The 16,928-nt window shown below is 45.7% G+C and overlaps 1 protein-coding gene across 1 annotated transcript in view; it reads right to left on the bottom strand.

Annotated features, from left to right (window-relative positions):
• The window catches only part of LOC142251092 (cytochrome P450 2G1-like), a 30,723-nt gene extending 14,291 nt beyond the window's left edge, over nucleotides 1-16,432 (bottom strand). Inside the window, exons 1-5 of the mRNA XM_075323605.1 lie at nucleotides 16,333-16,432; nucleotides 11,474-11,681; nucleotides 8,872-9,034; nucleotides 8,317-8,466; nucleotides 6,062-6,222 (exon numbers count right to left, since the gene is read on the bottom strand). Coding sequence (XP_075179720.1) covers nucleotides 6,062-6,222; nucleotides 8,317-8,466; nucleotides 8,872-9,034; nucleotides 11,474-11,653 — 654 coding nt within the window. The 5' untranslated portion in view covers nucleotides 11,654-11,681; nucleotides 16,333-16,432. The remainder of the gene's footprint in view (nucleotides 1-6,061; nucleotides 6,223-8,316; nucleotides 8,467-8,871; nucleotides 9,035-11,473; nucleotides 11,682-16,332) is intronic.
• Between the last annotated feature and the right edge of the window lie 496 nt (nucleotides 16,433-16,928).

The raw sequence follows: 16,928 nt of genomic DNA, 5'->3' as shown, positions 1-16,928 counted from the left end.
ACCCCAAGAATCGCTGGATCGCCTTCAGCGAGCGGGGCTCAGGCCAGTTCATCACTGTCTCCAACTTCCCCGGATCCATTGCTAACCCCTGACTGGACACTATGTACCCCAGGAACGGCAAGGATTCCTGTTCAAAAACGCACTTTTCCAGCTTAGCATATAACGAATGGGTGCGGAGCCTCTTAAGTACTCGGATGACATCCCTCCGATGGGTGGTAAGATCGGGGGAGAAGATAAGAATGTCATCCAGGTATGCAACCACGGAAAGATACAAATCCCGGAAAATGTCATTCACAAAGTCTTGAAATACGGCGGGGGCATTGCAGAGTCCGAAGGGCATTACTAGATACTCGTAGTGACCGTCCCTGGTGTTAAAGGCGGTCTTCCACTCATCGCCCTTTCGGACTCGCACTAGATTATACGCCCCGCGTAGATCCAGCTTTGTGAAGACTTTTGCCCCGCGGAATCGATCAAATAGCTCAGTAATGAGGGGCAAAGGGTACTTGTTCTTGATTGTGATTGCATTTAATCCCCTGTAATCGATACAGGGGCGCAGATCCCCTTCCTTCTTCTGCACAAAAAAGAACCCTGCACCAGCCGGTGAAATAGACTTGCGAATGAACCCCTTCGCCAGGCTGTCCTGAATATATTTGGACATAGCCTCCGTCTCTGGAGCAGAGAGTGGATACACTCTGCCCCTAGGGGGCTTGGAGCCTGGCTTCAGGTCTATTCGGCAATCATATGGCCGGTGGGGAGGAAGAGTATCTGCGGCCCTTTTGGAAAAGACATCCCTGTAGGCCTCATAAGGTGTCGGTAAACCCGGCCCCTCAGTATTCCCTGAGGACCCAACCGACCTAATGGTAGCGGGTGGTTCGGTAGTCACGAGGTGCTCTCTACAGGATCCTGCCCAGGATGAGATCTCCCCTGTTGCCCAGTTGAGTATAGGAGCATGCTGTCTCAACCAGGGAAGACCCAGTAGGATCTCATCCGTCCCCCCTGGAAGCACCAGGAAGGACACCTGCTCATGGTGTCCCGGTGGTACATCCATCCTGAGAGGGATGGTGATCTGGGTGATAGGATCGAGTAGTATGGACCCGTCGACTACCCGGACCCTGAGTGGCTTGGGCAACAGAACCAGGGGAACTGAGTATCGGGTTGCCAGGGAGGTCGAGATGAAATTGCCTTCAGCGCCTGAGTCCAAGCAAGCCAGGGCAGAGAAGAGAGTAGTGCCGAACTGCAACTGGGAGCTGATAGTCAACCTAGAGGGAGAAGTAGCGTCTAGAGTCCCCCCTCTGATAGAAACTAGACGCTGTCTTTTCCCGACGGTTTGGGACATAGGGTAGCTATGTGTCCCCTCTGCCCACAGGAAAAGCAGATGACACAAGACCGAGAACCTGGGGCAGAGGAGACCACCTTGGACACTTCCATTGACTCCACGGAGTCGCCTACAGGACTGGCTGGGGGACCTGTCTGATGGAAGACGGGAGTCAGACGCTTTTTAGGCCGAGAAGACGTGGGTGCTGAAGAGACCTCGAGCCTTCGCTCCGCCTGGCGGATGTCTATGCGAGAGGCAACCTGAATCAAGGACTCTAAAGTGGCAGGCACCTCACGTGTGGCCAGTGCGTCTTTGACAAACCCTGCCAGGCCCTCCCAAAACACAGGGACAAGGACCTTATCCGGCCAGTCCAGCTCTGCGGCCAGTGTCCTAAAGTGTACAGCAAAGTCCCCGACTGAAGCAGACCGTTGCCGAAGTCGTAGGAGGCGCAGCGCGGAATCGTGGGTGACTTGAGGCCCGAGGAACACCATTCTCATGGCCCCAAGATAAGCTGCTAAGTTATTCACCACACGATCTCCGCGCTCCCACAACGGCGTGGACCACTTCAGCGCTCTCCCTGTGAGCAGGGACTGGACGAAGGCTACCTTCGCCTTCTCGGTAGCGTAAAGAGTCGCGGACAGCTCTAAGTAGGTGGTAACCTGGTTTATAAACCCACGGCACTCAGAGCTGTTGCCGCTAAAGCGCTCTGGAAGCGCAAGGCGAGGAGACCTTCCGCCCAATAGCACAGCCTGGGTAGCCGCCTGGGTGGCGACTGTCGTCAGAGTAGTCTTATCGGAGGAAGACTGCTCCACTGCTGCCAATCGTGACTCCAACTGCTGCACATAACGCAGCAACTGCTGCTGCTCTTCAGCCATAGCCAGACCTTTGGCGCGACCGTAATGTTACGAGGGGGACTCGGGGAAGCGTGCCAAGATGGGAAATGGACTGCTTCCGCCGGTCAAGGTCCACTGTGCGGTGTAAGGGACCGCCGCTATGGTGGGTGAAGAGTGAGCGGGTTGCTGCTAGCGATCGTCTGGAATGTCACAGACGATCTATGTACACCGATCTGCCCTAACCCCTGAGGGTTGTATGGCACAGATCTCACGGCTCGGTGTACCTGTTGCACGGGGAAGCACAGAGGTGCCCACGCACGTGTGCCAGTGGAAGTCACGAGAATATGGCACGAGGGTAGCACAGAGGTGCCCACGCACGTGTACTTTCAATAACCAGGTGAGTCCAATGGAGACTTGAGGAGCTCACCTGGGACAGGAACACGGCCTGTTGACGGGGGTACTGCCGGAGCAGCAAGGCAGGAACACGGCCTGCAAACGAGGTACTGCCGGAGCAGCAAGGGCCAAGCCCACAAGAGACAGTAATGCCTGAGCAGTGGCGTGGCAGCACGCTGCCAGACATCCAAACATAGAAGGACGGTCGCGCGCCGCCATGATGGCAGGGGGAGCTTTTAAGGAGGTGCAGCTCCACCCGAGGGCGGGCGCGAGGCGGAGATGACAGACTTGACCCAATCAGGGTCCACGACGTCCCAGCCTGGCCAGTCAGGATTCACCACGTCACCAGCCTTGTCATCAAGCCGTGTGACGTCAGTGAGCGAATCAGGACCCACCACGCATTGCACATGCTCACCCTCCTGCCTCTGGGAAATAGAGGCGGGATCCTCGGTCTCACAATGTGCAGAGATAACGGGAATCTCACTGCTTCCCTGAGCAGTAAACCTCTGCACATTGCGCAGCCTCGCAGACCTTCGGGGCCGCTGAGCAGGAGAGTCTGCGGCAGGCCAGGAATGGGAGACCGCTTCACTCCTTGTAACAGGAGAACCACTAGGTGTCACCCTTCTGCTGCCTCTGTGAGAAGGTATCTCCTGCACACTGCGCAGTCTGGCAGACCTTCGGCGCTGCTGAGCAGGAGTGCTCGTGGCAGGCAAGGAATGGGAGACTGCCTCAGTCCTTGCCTCAGGAGAGCCACGAGATGTAACAGGGAGCAGTACCACTATTGCTGCCATCCCATCACCCCGGAGGCCCCCTACAGCAGCGGCGGCTTAGTAGCCGCAAACCACAGGTGGCGTCACGGATATTATAAACTTTAATCACCCCCACTGAAGCCATATTAATTGTCCCCACCAGGGTACGGAGTCGGGCCCAGCCACCACTGAAGACCCCCAGACTAGTCTGGCCCGGCACCGGGTGTCCCATAGCCCTGGGGTGGGCGAGTCAATTGCGCTTCTGGTCATGTGCACTACGCCTCTTTGAAGTCCGAGTGCCGGCCTCAAAAAGGTGTAGTGGGCATGACCAGAAGTGCGGCGACTTCAGATGATGAGGCTCAACCCAGCTTCGGACACGGGCAATACTGAAAAGTATACACGGTAATGCAGCGACGCTGGGTATTGAATAGCATGTTAGCACGTCCACAGGGGCAGGCTAACATGCTATGTGGGCAACAACCGATTCAGAGAAAATAGCCTACAACAATATATAGTAAAATAAACATTTCTTTATTGACAATATATTAAAACGTACAGCTAAATGAGCAAGGAAATGGTGAAAAAAGGGCATACAACACAATACTGAGTACCAAAAGTGGTGGAATGTAATCTCAATAGAAGGCATAAAGTGCAATTACATGTATGCGGCCACCAGATGGCAGAGTGGGGAAAGAAATGAATGGGCACAAGCAGAGACAAAATCACCATGAACGTTAATGTAAGTATTGCTATTAATAGAGTGCATATAATAGACCAATATAACAACAAAGCATAATAAGTGCTATAAAGATGGTCAATAATGAATTGCACTAAGATAAACAGTCATGGTGATAAGTCTCAGCATGACATCCCCTGACGAAGGTACGCCGAAACACGTGTAGGGTCGGAGGCTGCCTACACACAGTCCTGCTGCTGGCCTCAGGTATATCCATCTATGTTTAACCCCTGCTGTCATTTTGGGTGTTACGTTGCTTATCTTATTCACTTAATGATGGATACCATTTCCAGTGGCCCTGTTGGTAATTTTGTGGGTGGGTGCATGGTGAGACTTATCACCATGACTGTTTATCTTAGTGCAATTCATTATTGACCATCTTTATAGCACTTATTGTGCCTTCAACCTGCAGGCTGCTATTTTTAGGCTGGGTGTCCCCAGCCTGAGAATACCAGCCCCAAATTGTCTGGCTTTATTGTGTCTGAGTATCAAAATTGGGGGTAGGGGGGGGGTGCACGTTGTTTTTTTAAATCATTTATATAAACAATAAAAAACAGCATGGGGTCCATCTTATTTTGTTACACAGCCATGATAAGTACGCGGCTGGGCATTGCAGGCTGTATATGTAGCCTTTATCTGTGCTGGGTATCATAATATGGGGGGACCCTATGCAATTTTTTTAATTTATTTATTTTTACTGTACGAGATAGAGCCGCAGACCTGGTCTGTGATTGATTGCAGGCATACGCTGTCACACTGCCAGGGGTGGGCGGGAAAGCAGTGAATATGCAATCACGGTAATGAGCGGCCTGAAGGAGCAGGGAGCGTACAGCCGTGCCACTGATTCAGTAAGTAAGGCGCACCTGCTCCAATCCCTCTACCTTTTCCACCACTTATCTTAAGTGCCGGATTCTGGTCCCCATAGGCTTATATGGGGACCGGTGTCCGGTCAGATACCCTGGATCAATTCCGGGCCGGAACCGGGTGTTTTATTAACACGATTAGACCCAACGATCCAAGGTATCTGTGAGTCCACCCATCACTAGGGTGAAAAACCAAGGCAAAACCGCTAAAAGGAATGGACAAGTTCATTCATTTAAAAACAAAGTAAAAACCAAGGCGGTTCACAAAACTATGAGGTGTTTTGTGTGTGCGCAAGATTTCTGTAATCTCATAGGCTTTGCTGAGACTGTGAAGGCAGCGTTTTATTTGCATGAATTTGCAGAAAACCAAGCCAAAAACCATGCTAAAAACGCAGCAAAAACGCCCTGTGTGAACATAGCCTTACAGAGTGCTGCGATTCCCTCATCCAAGAGAATTGGGTCACACTATGATGAAATTCGAGTCAAACTCTGATCGGAATTTGAGTTGAGTGTCATTAGCATAATCGGTCCGATTCTCTTGAATGAGAGAATATACGCGCTCATGTGACCACAGACTAAATGTGAGTTTTATGGCTTTTTGTATTTGTACCATTACCAGCTTTTATGACATTCCATAGAGCAATCCTTCAGTGGCTATTTCCACGTTTTACCATCCATTGTGACCAAGATACAACCAAACGGCTTGCTCAAACCAGCGTATACATCGAGCAAGTGCTATCCGATTTTTTATCAGATAGTAGATGGACCTACGTTATTCAATGGCACAGTGCTGATCTGCAAGTGGAACTCACTCAAGCAAGTCTATGTTGTGTGGAAATCATCGGACTGCACTCGGATGACATCTGAGCGCAGGCTAATTGCCACAATCTCAGACAATGGAGAAGATGGAGACATTTTGTTTTACATCTTCTCCTCACATTGTGTTCCAAATCTCACATCCGAGACAATCGGATTACACGAGTTGATCAGAGTGTCATTTGCATAATTGATCCAATTCTCTCAGATGAGAGAATGAACACTCGTGTAACCATAGCCAAAGACTACAAATATCAAGAAGTCCTGTAAAGACCTCACATAAAAAAACCTCATTGTGTGTAACAGATGAAATAAGGTAATGGCTGTAAAGAAGAAATAAGAAGAAAGTGGTCTACCTGTCCAGTTCTGGAGTTAATTGCAGCGAAAGTATCTTTTATCAAGGCCAGAAGTGCAAGAAATTTCTTGTCTTCATATTCAAAACGTTCACCAAAAACAATGGAGCAGATCATGTTGGAAACCGCCAAGGTCAAAAAGTATGTGGGATCACATGGTTGACCTGGAAAAAAGTTCAAAACATATAAAGTTATACGCATAGGTATGAGCGAGCATGAACTGTAAGGCTTGGGGCTCATACTGGATGCCGGGTGTCCAAGGTTCAGACCAGAACACAGATTTTTTTAAAAAGAAAAGTCAATGTCCGAGTTGGGTGGTCGGATAATATTGGTTTGTTAATAAAGTTTGTGTAAAGGCAAAAGCACAGCCAATTAAGAAGCTTCATTGCATGCAGAAGTTGCCTGTATGCTGCTGTGAACAATAAAAATGCAAAAAATTACGTAGGGTATTTTTGATAACAATCACATGTTAAACAGACAGCTGGGGGCTGCAACCTTCAGTTGTCAGCTTCACCTTGGCTGATTATCAAAAATAGAGGCAATACCACAACGTTTTTCTAAAATATTTAACAAATGATTTTTTTAAAAAAAATGGTGTGGGGTACCCCATATTTATGATAACCAGCCAAGGTAAAGCAAACATCTGGGGGCTTGTACTACCATTGGAGGAGGGCCCATGGTTATTTGTCCCCTCCTAACCTGAAAATAGCAGCTTGCAGACGCCCTGGAAGTGGAGCATCCATTTGATGCACCAATTCTGGCTCTTTACCCCGATTGGCACTGCACCAGGGTAATACGCAAGAGCCAGGTAATGTTTTTTGGGTTGATGTCAGTTGTGAATTGACAGCTGGCATCAAGCCCAGAGATTAGTAATGGATTGGAGTCAATCTAATACCCCATTAATAGATTCGGCTGCAGAACTGATATGTTTTCGCTGACTTATATGGGATGTGGGGTCCAAGGTCAAGTTTGGATCAAGTCTAGGTCCCAAACTGATCTCTTATTTAAAGTTCGGAGCAATGCCTAGTAGAAGACCACTCACTGCGTTGAGAAACACGTGATGGTGTCTCCGCGGTGTTGGATGTTGATCTCCCCGAGGTCAACCATCTGTACCTATGTGGTCTTCTACTAGGCATTGCTCCCACTAGCCAGTTTCCTACTCCACACTGATGAGGGGCAAATACCCCGAAACAGCTGTCTGTGGATGGATACCATGTTTTGGTATAGGCGGTTTCCTTGACTGGAGACTGCCTTTCCCTTGGTTGTTCCTTCCCAGTGAAAGACCTGGCTAGTTGCTTGCCAGCATTGAGAAACATGTGATGGTGTCTCCGCAGTATTCTTGTTTTGCATATTTTCCCAAGGGGCCTTGTTCTAGTGTCACTGCGTTGAAAAACACGTGATGGTGTCTCCGCGGTGTTGGATGTTGATCTCCCCGAGGTCAACCATCTGTACCTACAGAAAATAAGAGCGGCGGCCTGCATGCTCGGCATTCAGTTTAATTTGATCCAAGAAGCCAGAGTAAAGAAGAATCTCTTATGCGGGGTCCCTACCTAAATTGCCTCTACCCGGAACGATAAAGCCTACAATTTTATGGGTGAGCAGGAACCTGCTAATAGGAAATTAAAATTAAAAATCGCCCTTGGCTGGTAGTGCTGAGTAGACCTCAAGTGAAGTCATGGTATGTCTCAAGGGGGTCTCATGAGCATTAGAGGCAATGAAGAGTGATAGTGATGAAGACTAAAGTGAAGACTGGAGGCACATTGACGCAGCAGAGAATTGAGTGTGGAGATGTTGTACCAGAACAGATGAGGCAATGTAAGTATTACATTTACTCTAAAAAGAATAAAAGGAGTCGTCCACTACCTGGACAAAGCCTTCTCAATCAACATGTTTGCCCCCATTAAAATTACAACACTTACAATCACCTCCAGTTTTGGCACTGTTCCCGCGGTGTTGGCACCGGCTCTCCAGGAGCTCATGAAAGGTTCTTATGTTACGTGAGCTCATCAACACCAACTTCAAGATCCACAACTTCAGACATACTAAACACCAAGAGGAAGTGAACTCTGACTTGCTCTTGATTTTCAATTCATCCAAAGGTGGCAAGAGAGAAGCCGGTGCTGGTTAGGAGCAGGGAGCGCGTGATGTAACAGCCTGACCTGAGCTTCCAACTGAATTTGAGTTCAACGTGTTTATCAGAATAATCCGTCAATTTCATCCAGGAGATAAGAACTGAAAATGTCTTTTTTCTCACTAACCTTTCGTTTTGCTAAACTCATCTTTTAGGTACCCGGCTTCCTCTTGAATCTTTTCCTCAAGACTTTTTTTCCCCATTCCAAAATTTCTCAGGGTGGTGAGGGCAAAGCGGCGGAGCTGCTTCCAGCGTTCTCCATTGCTTAAAATAATTCCTGTTGACAGAAGAGATTGAATGTATGATGATAATAAATCATGTGTAGTGATGGGCAAATAGTAACTATTTGAGTTCGGATTATTCAGAATGAATTCCAAAGTTCTATTCTGGTATTGGTCACGATTGAATAACGAACCTAATCCAAGTTAATGAGGAACCCGAGCATTTTTCTGGGAATCTTAATGAAAAATGCTTGTTTACTCCATTGACTTGCATTAGGTTGATCATTCATCATGACGAATACGAGAATAGTACTTTAGGATTTGTTCCGAATAATCCAAACCCATATAGTTACTATATTCACTCATCACTAATCATATGGAACTATAGAGGAACGTTTTAATTTAGAAATTCAATCTAAACCCTACAATCGAGAGATGGATTTCTAATATCTAATACTTACCAAAATTTTTAAACAAAATTTGAATAGCAGGAAATTTCCCTCTTTCACTGAAGACATGAGCATTGTCTATTAAAGCCTCCTTAACTGCATCACATCCATGAATGATGACCACTCTTCTGGGACCCAAATAAACAGTGAATACATCTCCATAAACTTTGGCAAGCTGTAGCAAGGTAAGAAGACGAAATATATGTTAATATCCATCATGCATAGATTTTATTAGTTTTCACACTGGTGGCTTCATTTTCTTTTTTAGACTTGGCTCAATAGAAAATTCAAGAAGGTGAAAACGGCTACTAAAAATAGAAGCCTGAACATTAAGGGATCAGTCTTGTGCAATTTGGAAGAGAAGTCAGATCACTGTCTAGATATTATAGCTGCTGCTTTCTGATGTCCAATCATTACATAACAACTGACATTTAAATATTTATTTACTAAATCAATAGTACACATGAAAAATAAACTTTGTGGCTAAATTCTGTAATGAGCGAGGGTAGATCTACCTATTTCTAAAAAAAATATGACAGTTGGTGCTTTTAAGATTCTATGGAGGAAGGAGGAGCTAGAGTCACACATTCTGCTGGAAGTTCTCCTGGAGGAAGGAGGAGCTAGAGGCACACATTCTGCTGGAAGTTCTCCTGGAGGAAGGAGGAGCTAGAGGCACACATTCTGCTGCAAGTTTTCCTGGAGGAAGGAGAAGCTAGAGGCACACATTCTGCTGCAAGTTCTCCTGGAGGAAGGAGGAGCTAGATGCACACATTCTGCTGCAAGTACTCCAGGAGGAATGAGAAGCTAGAGGCACAAATTCTAATTCAAATTCTCCTGTAGGAAGGAGGAGTTAGAGGCACACATTCTTCTGCAAGTTCTCCTAGAGGAAGGAGAAGCTAGAGTCACACATTCTGCTGGAAGTTCTCCTGGAAGAAGGAGGAGCTAGAGGCACACATTCTTATGCAAGTTCTCCTGGAGGAAGGAGGAGCTAGATGCACACATTCTGCTGCAAGTACTCCAGGAGGAAAGAGAAGCTAGAGGCACACATTCTAATTCAAATTCTCCTGGAGGAAGGAGGAGTTAGAGGCACATATTCTTCTGCAAGTTCTCCTGGAGGAAGGAGAAGCTAGAGTCACACATTCTGCTGGAAGTTCTCCTGGAAGAAGGAGGAGCTAGAGGCACATATTCTGCTGCAAGTTCTCCTGGAGGAAGGAGGAGCTAGATGCACACATTCTGCTGCAAGTATTCCAGGAGGAAAGAGAAGCTAGAGGCACAAATTCTAATTCAAATTCTCCTGGAGGAAGGAGGAGTTAGAGGCACACATTCTTCTGCAAGTTCTCCTGGAGGAAGGAGAAGCTAGAGTCACACATTCTGCTGGAAGTTCTCCTGGAAGAAGGAGAAGCTAGAGGCACAAATTCTGCTGCAGGTTCTCTTGGAGGAAGGAGAAGCTGGAGGCAAACATACTGCTGCAAGTTCTCCTAGAGGAAGGAGGAGCTAGAGGTACACATTCTGCTGCGAGTTCTCCTGGAGGAAGTAGAAGCTGGAGGCACACATTCTGCTGCAAGGACAGATACACTTCTCCATAAAACTTTGCAAGCATCAACTGGCATCTCCTATCTCAGAAATGGGAATGTCTGTATTCAATGATAACAGATTTTATCTTTGAACTGAAAACTTTGAGAATGAAAGAACAGTTTGTGATGAGAAAGAAGGAGATTTCTCTGGTAATTGTAACTGCTAACACCAGAGGTCGCAGGTACACAGGAGTGATGTAGAACGCCTAGGTGTAATGTGGCATCTGCCCACTAGATGTCACCAGTATCTAGATGGGGAGGTAGCAGAATGGTTGCACAAGCCAAGGGTCAGAGTCGGGAGGTCATGTCAGTGCAAAGGAGGAAGAGGATCCGAAGTCACGTGGAAGCCTAAGGTCAGTAGCCAGGAGGTAACATCAGGTACATATGAGGAGCAGAACCATAGCCAGAGAGCAAGCCGAGGTCAGAAGCCGAAGGGGACATCAGAACAAAAGGGGGAGAAGCGGGACTGAGGGAAGAAGACAAGTAGAGAGTCAGGAAGTCAGGAAGCACAGACAAGACGGATGGAGCGGAGGACAGGGAGATGAGTCGGGGTAGCAGGACGAGGATCAGGACAAACTCTACAAGCAGCAGAGCCAAAGGTGAATCATGACAATAATACTGTAAAGTTTCTTATTTTCATGTGTTTTATTGATGACATTACAAAAAGTTTAAAAGACAATTATGCTATCGAATGAAGTAACTGAGTTCCTCTTACAGTGCACCCATTTATTGGACTTTTTTTCTGAACCTACCACCCCTCGGATGACAGTATTTGTGGCGCCACATTACCCCCCCCCCCATATTCCACAGTTTGGCTTAGTGTGAAGAGCGAGGAGTTTGCAGATCGCCAAGTTAGAGATGGAAATAAGTTGGTGTCCTACAATAGCCCAAACCCACACCAGAGAACTTACGCATGAGATGGTATGTTCCGTCATGGGTTAGACTCACACAAGGCACTTGACGGTTCAACTACTCAACTATCTATCTCTGACGTATACAATAAATGTCATTGTGTGACATAGTAGGTGATACGTTCTCACTTTTATTAATGACTTGGGCAGTTCTTTCATGTTCAGTTGTAGCATATTTCCAAGAAAAGGCAGCGGAGTTGGTCCAGGAGGCAATTTCTTTTGCTTACTGTTCTCTGACCACATGAAGAGAAGAATGAGGCATGTGACACAAAGAACAAGTATCGCTGATCCATATCCTCCAAAATCCATTATTCCAGGTCAGAAATAGTAAATATCCCTAAAATAGACAAAGTACAAGAGGTGAAGTGGCTCATATTGATCAGATGTCCTATGAGGTCTTCATTAAATTTGCCCTATGAATTCCTCCAGAAATAAACAATTTATATTAAAAAAAAGGAAAATAAAAAAAAAAATACAGAGACAGTGATATAACAAGAGTCCAGTGGGCCCTGGAGAAAAATTTGGACCTGCTGCACCTTTGCATGTTGGTGAGATGTATGGGCCATTGTAGCATTGTAAGTACCATAAGAACATATGAGTTAACTCTCCGTCCCCCATTATGTTGTAATGTCTGCCATCTTCGACCCATCCTGGTATATATGTTGCCCATCCTGATATAAATGTTCTTCTACCCAAGCCCATTCTGGTATATATGTTCCCCTTCCTGTGATATATTTCTTCTACCCTGGTATATATGTTATCCATCATGGTATATATGTCCCCCACTCTGATATATATGGGGCATCCTGGGCCCATCCTGATATATATGTTCCTCATCCTGTTATATATGTATCTCATCCTAGGCCACATCCTGCTATATATGTCTTTATCAGGGTCTATATGTCCCCATCCCAGTAAATATGTCCACCATCTTTGAATATATGTCCCACATCCTAGTATATATATGTTACTCATCCAGGGCCTATCCTGACATATATGCCCCCATCCTAGGCCCCAACCTGGTATATATGTCCCACATTCTGGTATATATGTCCCCATCCTGGGCTCATCCTGATATACATGTCCCCCATCCTGGTATATATGTCCCTTCCAGGTATATATGTCCCCATCCTGGACCCATTCTTGTATATATGTCCACCATCCTGATGTACATGTCCCTCATACCGGTGTATATGTCCCTTATATTTTTATATATGTTCCCCATCCTGGCATATATGTCCCCCATACAGAGTTCTCATCATGGTATATATGTCCCCTATTCTGGTGGATATGTCCCCCATTCTGTTGCAGTATTGTAATGACTAAAAAAATAAACAATTTTACTAACCTTTCCTCTGCTCCAATGCGCGGTGTCCTACCTGAAGCTGAAAACTGACTTCCGTGTGCAAGCAATAAGCAGCACATTACATCACTGTCATGCATCCCCAGCCTCTGTTTGGTCGGCAGCTTGTATTGCTGTGCAGGGACCCAGTGGGTCTTTGTGCAGCAATACACTTCAGCTGAATATGCGTCCGAGGATGCGCCTTTAAGCTGAAGTATGCGTTGGCACCAGTAGGCTCCCTCCACCCCCAGCCTCTGCTACCATGATTGTTACACCCCTGCACAGAGGTTACATTTGTAAAGTTATAGTGATGTGAGATATTAAAGACATATAAATACATAGATCCAAAGGCAGTATGGGGCTTGAAAGAAAAAAATCTGATGTATTATTGCTAATCTCAAAGCACAACAATTTTAGATGTTTTCTAAATTTAGCCTTGGAAAGGGTTTCTGCAGGAGTGCACTGCTCCCCTGCCTTCAGAGCAGCGCTTACATGCTCCCTAAAGCTTGTTAAGTACTGCACTCCTAATCTAAAAGATTTGTCACCTTTTACAGACTGCAGCAGTGTCTGGTAACAATAAAATTAAAACCCCTTAATTCTTTAGACCAAGTAAATTGTTTAACAAACACTATGCAATTTTAACTAATGAAGTTGAGAAAACCCCTTTAGGTTAGACCAATTGTTGGTCAGCTCAAGTATATTGACCACCTTTTGGCAAAATATTACATGTTCCCGCATCCTAATAACAGTAACATATAATACCATACACATTACATTAGGTACATGTAACTGATGGCAGTGCCCACCAGCATTGACAGGTTAACAACGAAATCAGATGTGTATAAGGAGAGTAGCTCTGTCCACTTGTGTCGGGAGAGTAAAGGTCTAGCCTTGTGAACATTACCATGGTGTCGGGAGAGTGAAGGTCTAGAGTTGTTAACTTTACCATCATGTTGGAAAAGTGAAGGTCTAGCGCTGTGAACCTTACCATGGTATTAGGAGAGAGGAGGTCTAGTGTTTTTAGCTTTACCATGTTGTCGGGAGAGTGAAGGTCTAGCATTGTGAACTTTGCCATGGTGTTGGGAGAGTGAAGGTCTAGGGTTGTTAATTTTTCCATGGTGTCGTGAGAGTGAAGGTCTAGCGCTGTGAATTTTAACATGTTGTTGAGAGAGTGAAGGCCTAGCATTGTGAACTTTACCATGGTGTCGGGACTTGGGAGAGTGACGGTCTAGGGTTGTTAATTTTACCATGGTTTCGTAAGAGTGAAGGTTTAGGGTTGTTAATTTTTCCATGGTGTCATGAGAGTGAAGGTCTAGCGCTGTGAACTTTACCATGGTGTCAGGAGAGTGTAGTTCTAGCATTGCGAATTTTACCATGGTATTGGGAGAGTGGAGGTCTAGTGTTTTTAGCTTTACCATGGTGTCGGGAGAGCGAAGGTCTAGCGCTGTGAACTTTACCATGTTGTCGGGAGAGTGAAGGCCTAGCATTGTGAACTTTACCATAGTGTCGGGACTCGGGAGAGTGACAGTCTAGGGTTGTTAATTTTACCATGGTTTCGTAAGAGTGAAGGGTTAGCGCTGTGAACTTTACCATGGTGTCGGGAGAGTGGAGGTCGGACATTGTGAACTTTACCATGGTATTGGGAGAGTGGAGGTTTAGTGTTCTTAGCTTTACCATGGTGTCGGGAGAGTAAAGGTCTAGCGTTGTGAGCTTTACCATGGTGTCAGGATACTGGAGGGCAAGGATTGTGAACTTTACCATGGTGTCTGGAGAGTGAAGGCCAAGCATTTTGAGCTCTAATACACATTCCTTCACTATGAGTAAAGTAGTAGATAAGCCCTGCCAGATATATCTGGTCATATTACATTGTCTATAAACAACACACATCTAACTATTGAATTTCTTAACGCTCAGTTAGACGCACCAATGATTGTAAATGATCGGTCACCAATTTTCAGCTTGTACGCCAGCAATCACCCAATGAACGAGTGTTTTGCTTGGACTATTCATGTAGCCACAAAATCATTGTTCTCGACAGCACATCATCCAGTGTAAACAGATGAACTGTCAAAAAAGAGTGATATTCTATTTGCAGGGAACAATGGAATTAACAATGTTTTTGTGCGCTTAGAATACTATCTTAAGGGTGTTGACCCGCAAACAAAGTTCATTGTGATTAATAGATCTTGGAATAAAAATAAGTTTCACAATTGGATATATTAAAAAAAAAATGTTCCTGTGCTGGGATAATCTTATATATGTGTCCCTGCTATGTACTGTGTAATGGCTGTGTCTGACCGTACAGGGACATGGTCTGATCATACCACATGCAAAGTGTATACAGAGAGTTCATAGCTGATTCTTTCTGTGAGGTAAAACATGTTAACAAACAGTGAAATGTTTTACCTCACAGAAAGCAGCAGCTGCAAGCCACTGCTATGTCATCTGTATAAGTCCTGGCACGTTACCTCCAGGGATGCTGCACGAATAGTAATCGGGTATAAGGAATTACTGGATAGGTGGTAATAGTTGTGCTAGATTGGTGTGATTTACCACTGAGATCGCCAATGATCCCCAGAATGGAGCTTAGTGTCCCCTATTTTTATGGAGCGGTGGTCTCACACACATACTACCGCTCTATTCATTCTCTATGCAATTAATAGAAAAAACAAAGCTCTGACTCTGATATCTCCAGCTGTCCCACTGAGCAAAAATAAAAGCGGCCTCATATATTTTGGCAATTGATTGTGGCTCCATAGACCCACCAAACTCACGCATAGAACCATCCAACCCACCCATGGATCCATCAAACCCACCCATGGATCCATCAAACCCACCCATAGATCCATCAAACCCACCCAGAGATCCATCAAATCCACCCATAGATCCATCAAACCCACCCATAGATCCATCAAACCCACCCATAGATCCATCAAACCCACAGATAGATTCATCAAACCCACCTATAGATCCATCAAACCCACCCCACACCTCCATCAATCTAGTAGTTTTTACTACTACTGGACTAACCTTTAATCTTTGTATATAACGAGACAAAAACAATCAAGCCACTCGTCAAACTATAAAAACAACACATGACGGATAAAACCCGGAAAGCAACGCCAAAATGAGCTGACTTAGATCTGCAGCATAATTTATGCTAATTTCCAAATTGTTTCACCCCTGATGGACCTACCCCTTCCACTAAACGCTGCTGTTGCTAATTCCCGTGCCAATATTTCGTGCAACTTTTTGGCAAACGTCAATGATCAACTCCCCTTCCCAAAAAAAACAATATATGAAGTAGTAAGTTACGACGTACAAATGCCAAGAACCTGCAGACAAATACAATAAATTAATATGCCAAAAGTACAGAACTACATTTTTTGCAAACAAGGGTTAAAATAGATCACAAAAAAAGTGATCCTGCTGAGGATAAGACCGAGTGTTACCCTACAAAAATTTTCTATTCTGGCAAATTGAGCATGGTCCAAATTCGAGAGATTCCCTTCTTATACAAATGTCAATATCAGGCAATTAAGTTATCAAAAACAGAAACTAGTAATTCCCTGGTTTCCTTGAGGTGAGGAGGAACCTAACAAAAAGATCCCTTGTGCTGTCCGACCAGGCTTGAGTCCCTGCTTACCTTAGATGTCTGATCCTTGAGTACCTGCAGGAGATGTGCAGATTCTCAGGATCGTCTGCATGTCATACTGTTTTGCTCCACTCCCCGCCTGTACGCTTACAGACCTTTACCCTAATGACAAGCAATGCGAAGCCTGCTGTGTATTTCATGCAGTATAAAACAAAAAATGCTGCGTCAGAGGCGATCATCACATCTAATAACTGCAGGAATTTACCGAAAATATACACCACAAAAGAATTAAAGGGACTCCATGGGTGCAGGATAAGTAAATAGGTTTCCCAGCTGGCCGTGCCTTAGGCATGTATGGAATGGGGAAAATGTAAAATGAGGAGAATGCATTATAAATAAGCAACACGAGTCCAAAATGGCCGCTGTCTGAGGCAGATGTGGATTAGGGAGCTCCTGAACATCGGCTAACATACTGATCCCCTGCTGTAACTATATCTGCCGGATCCCATCATCCACGTCTCTAGAACACCCCTGGACGGGGGAGACCCCCATTTTCAAGTCTCATCCACGCTGAGACCCTCAAGGAGCCTTTCATTACTGAGACCGGGAAGGACACTGGAGGCGGCGAGGCCCGAACGGTGTGACCC

This window comes from Anomaloglossus baeobatrachus, chromosome 9 (genome assembly GCF_048569485.1).
Source record: "Anomaloglossus baeobatrachus isolate aAnoBae1 chromosome 9, aAnoBae1.hap1, whole genome shotgun sequence".
NCBI classification, from domain to species: domain Eukaryota; kingdom Metazoa; phylum Chordata; class Amphibia; order Anura; family Aromobatidae; genus Anomaloglossus; species Anomaloglossus baeobatrachus.
This window is presented reverse-complemented; position numbering and strand designations above follow the sequence as displayed.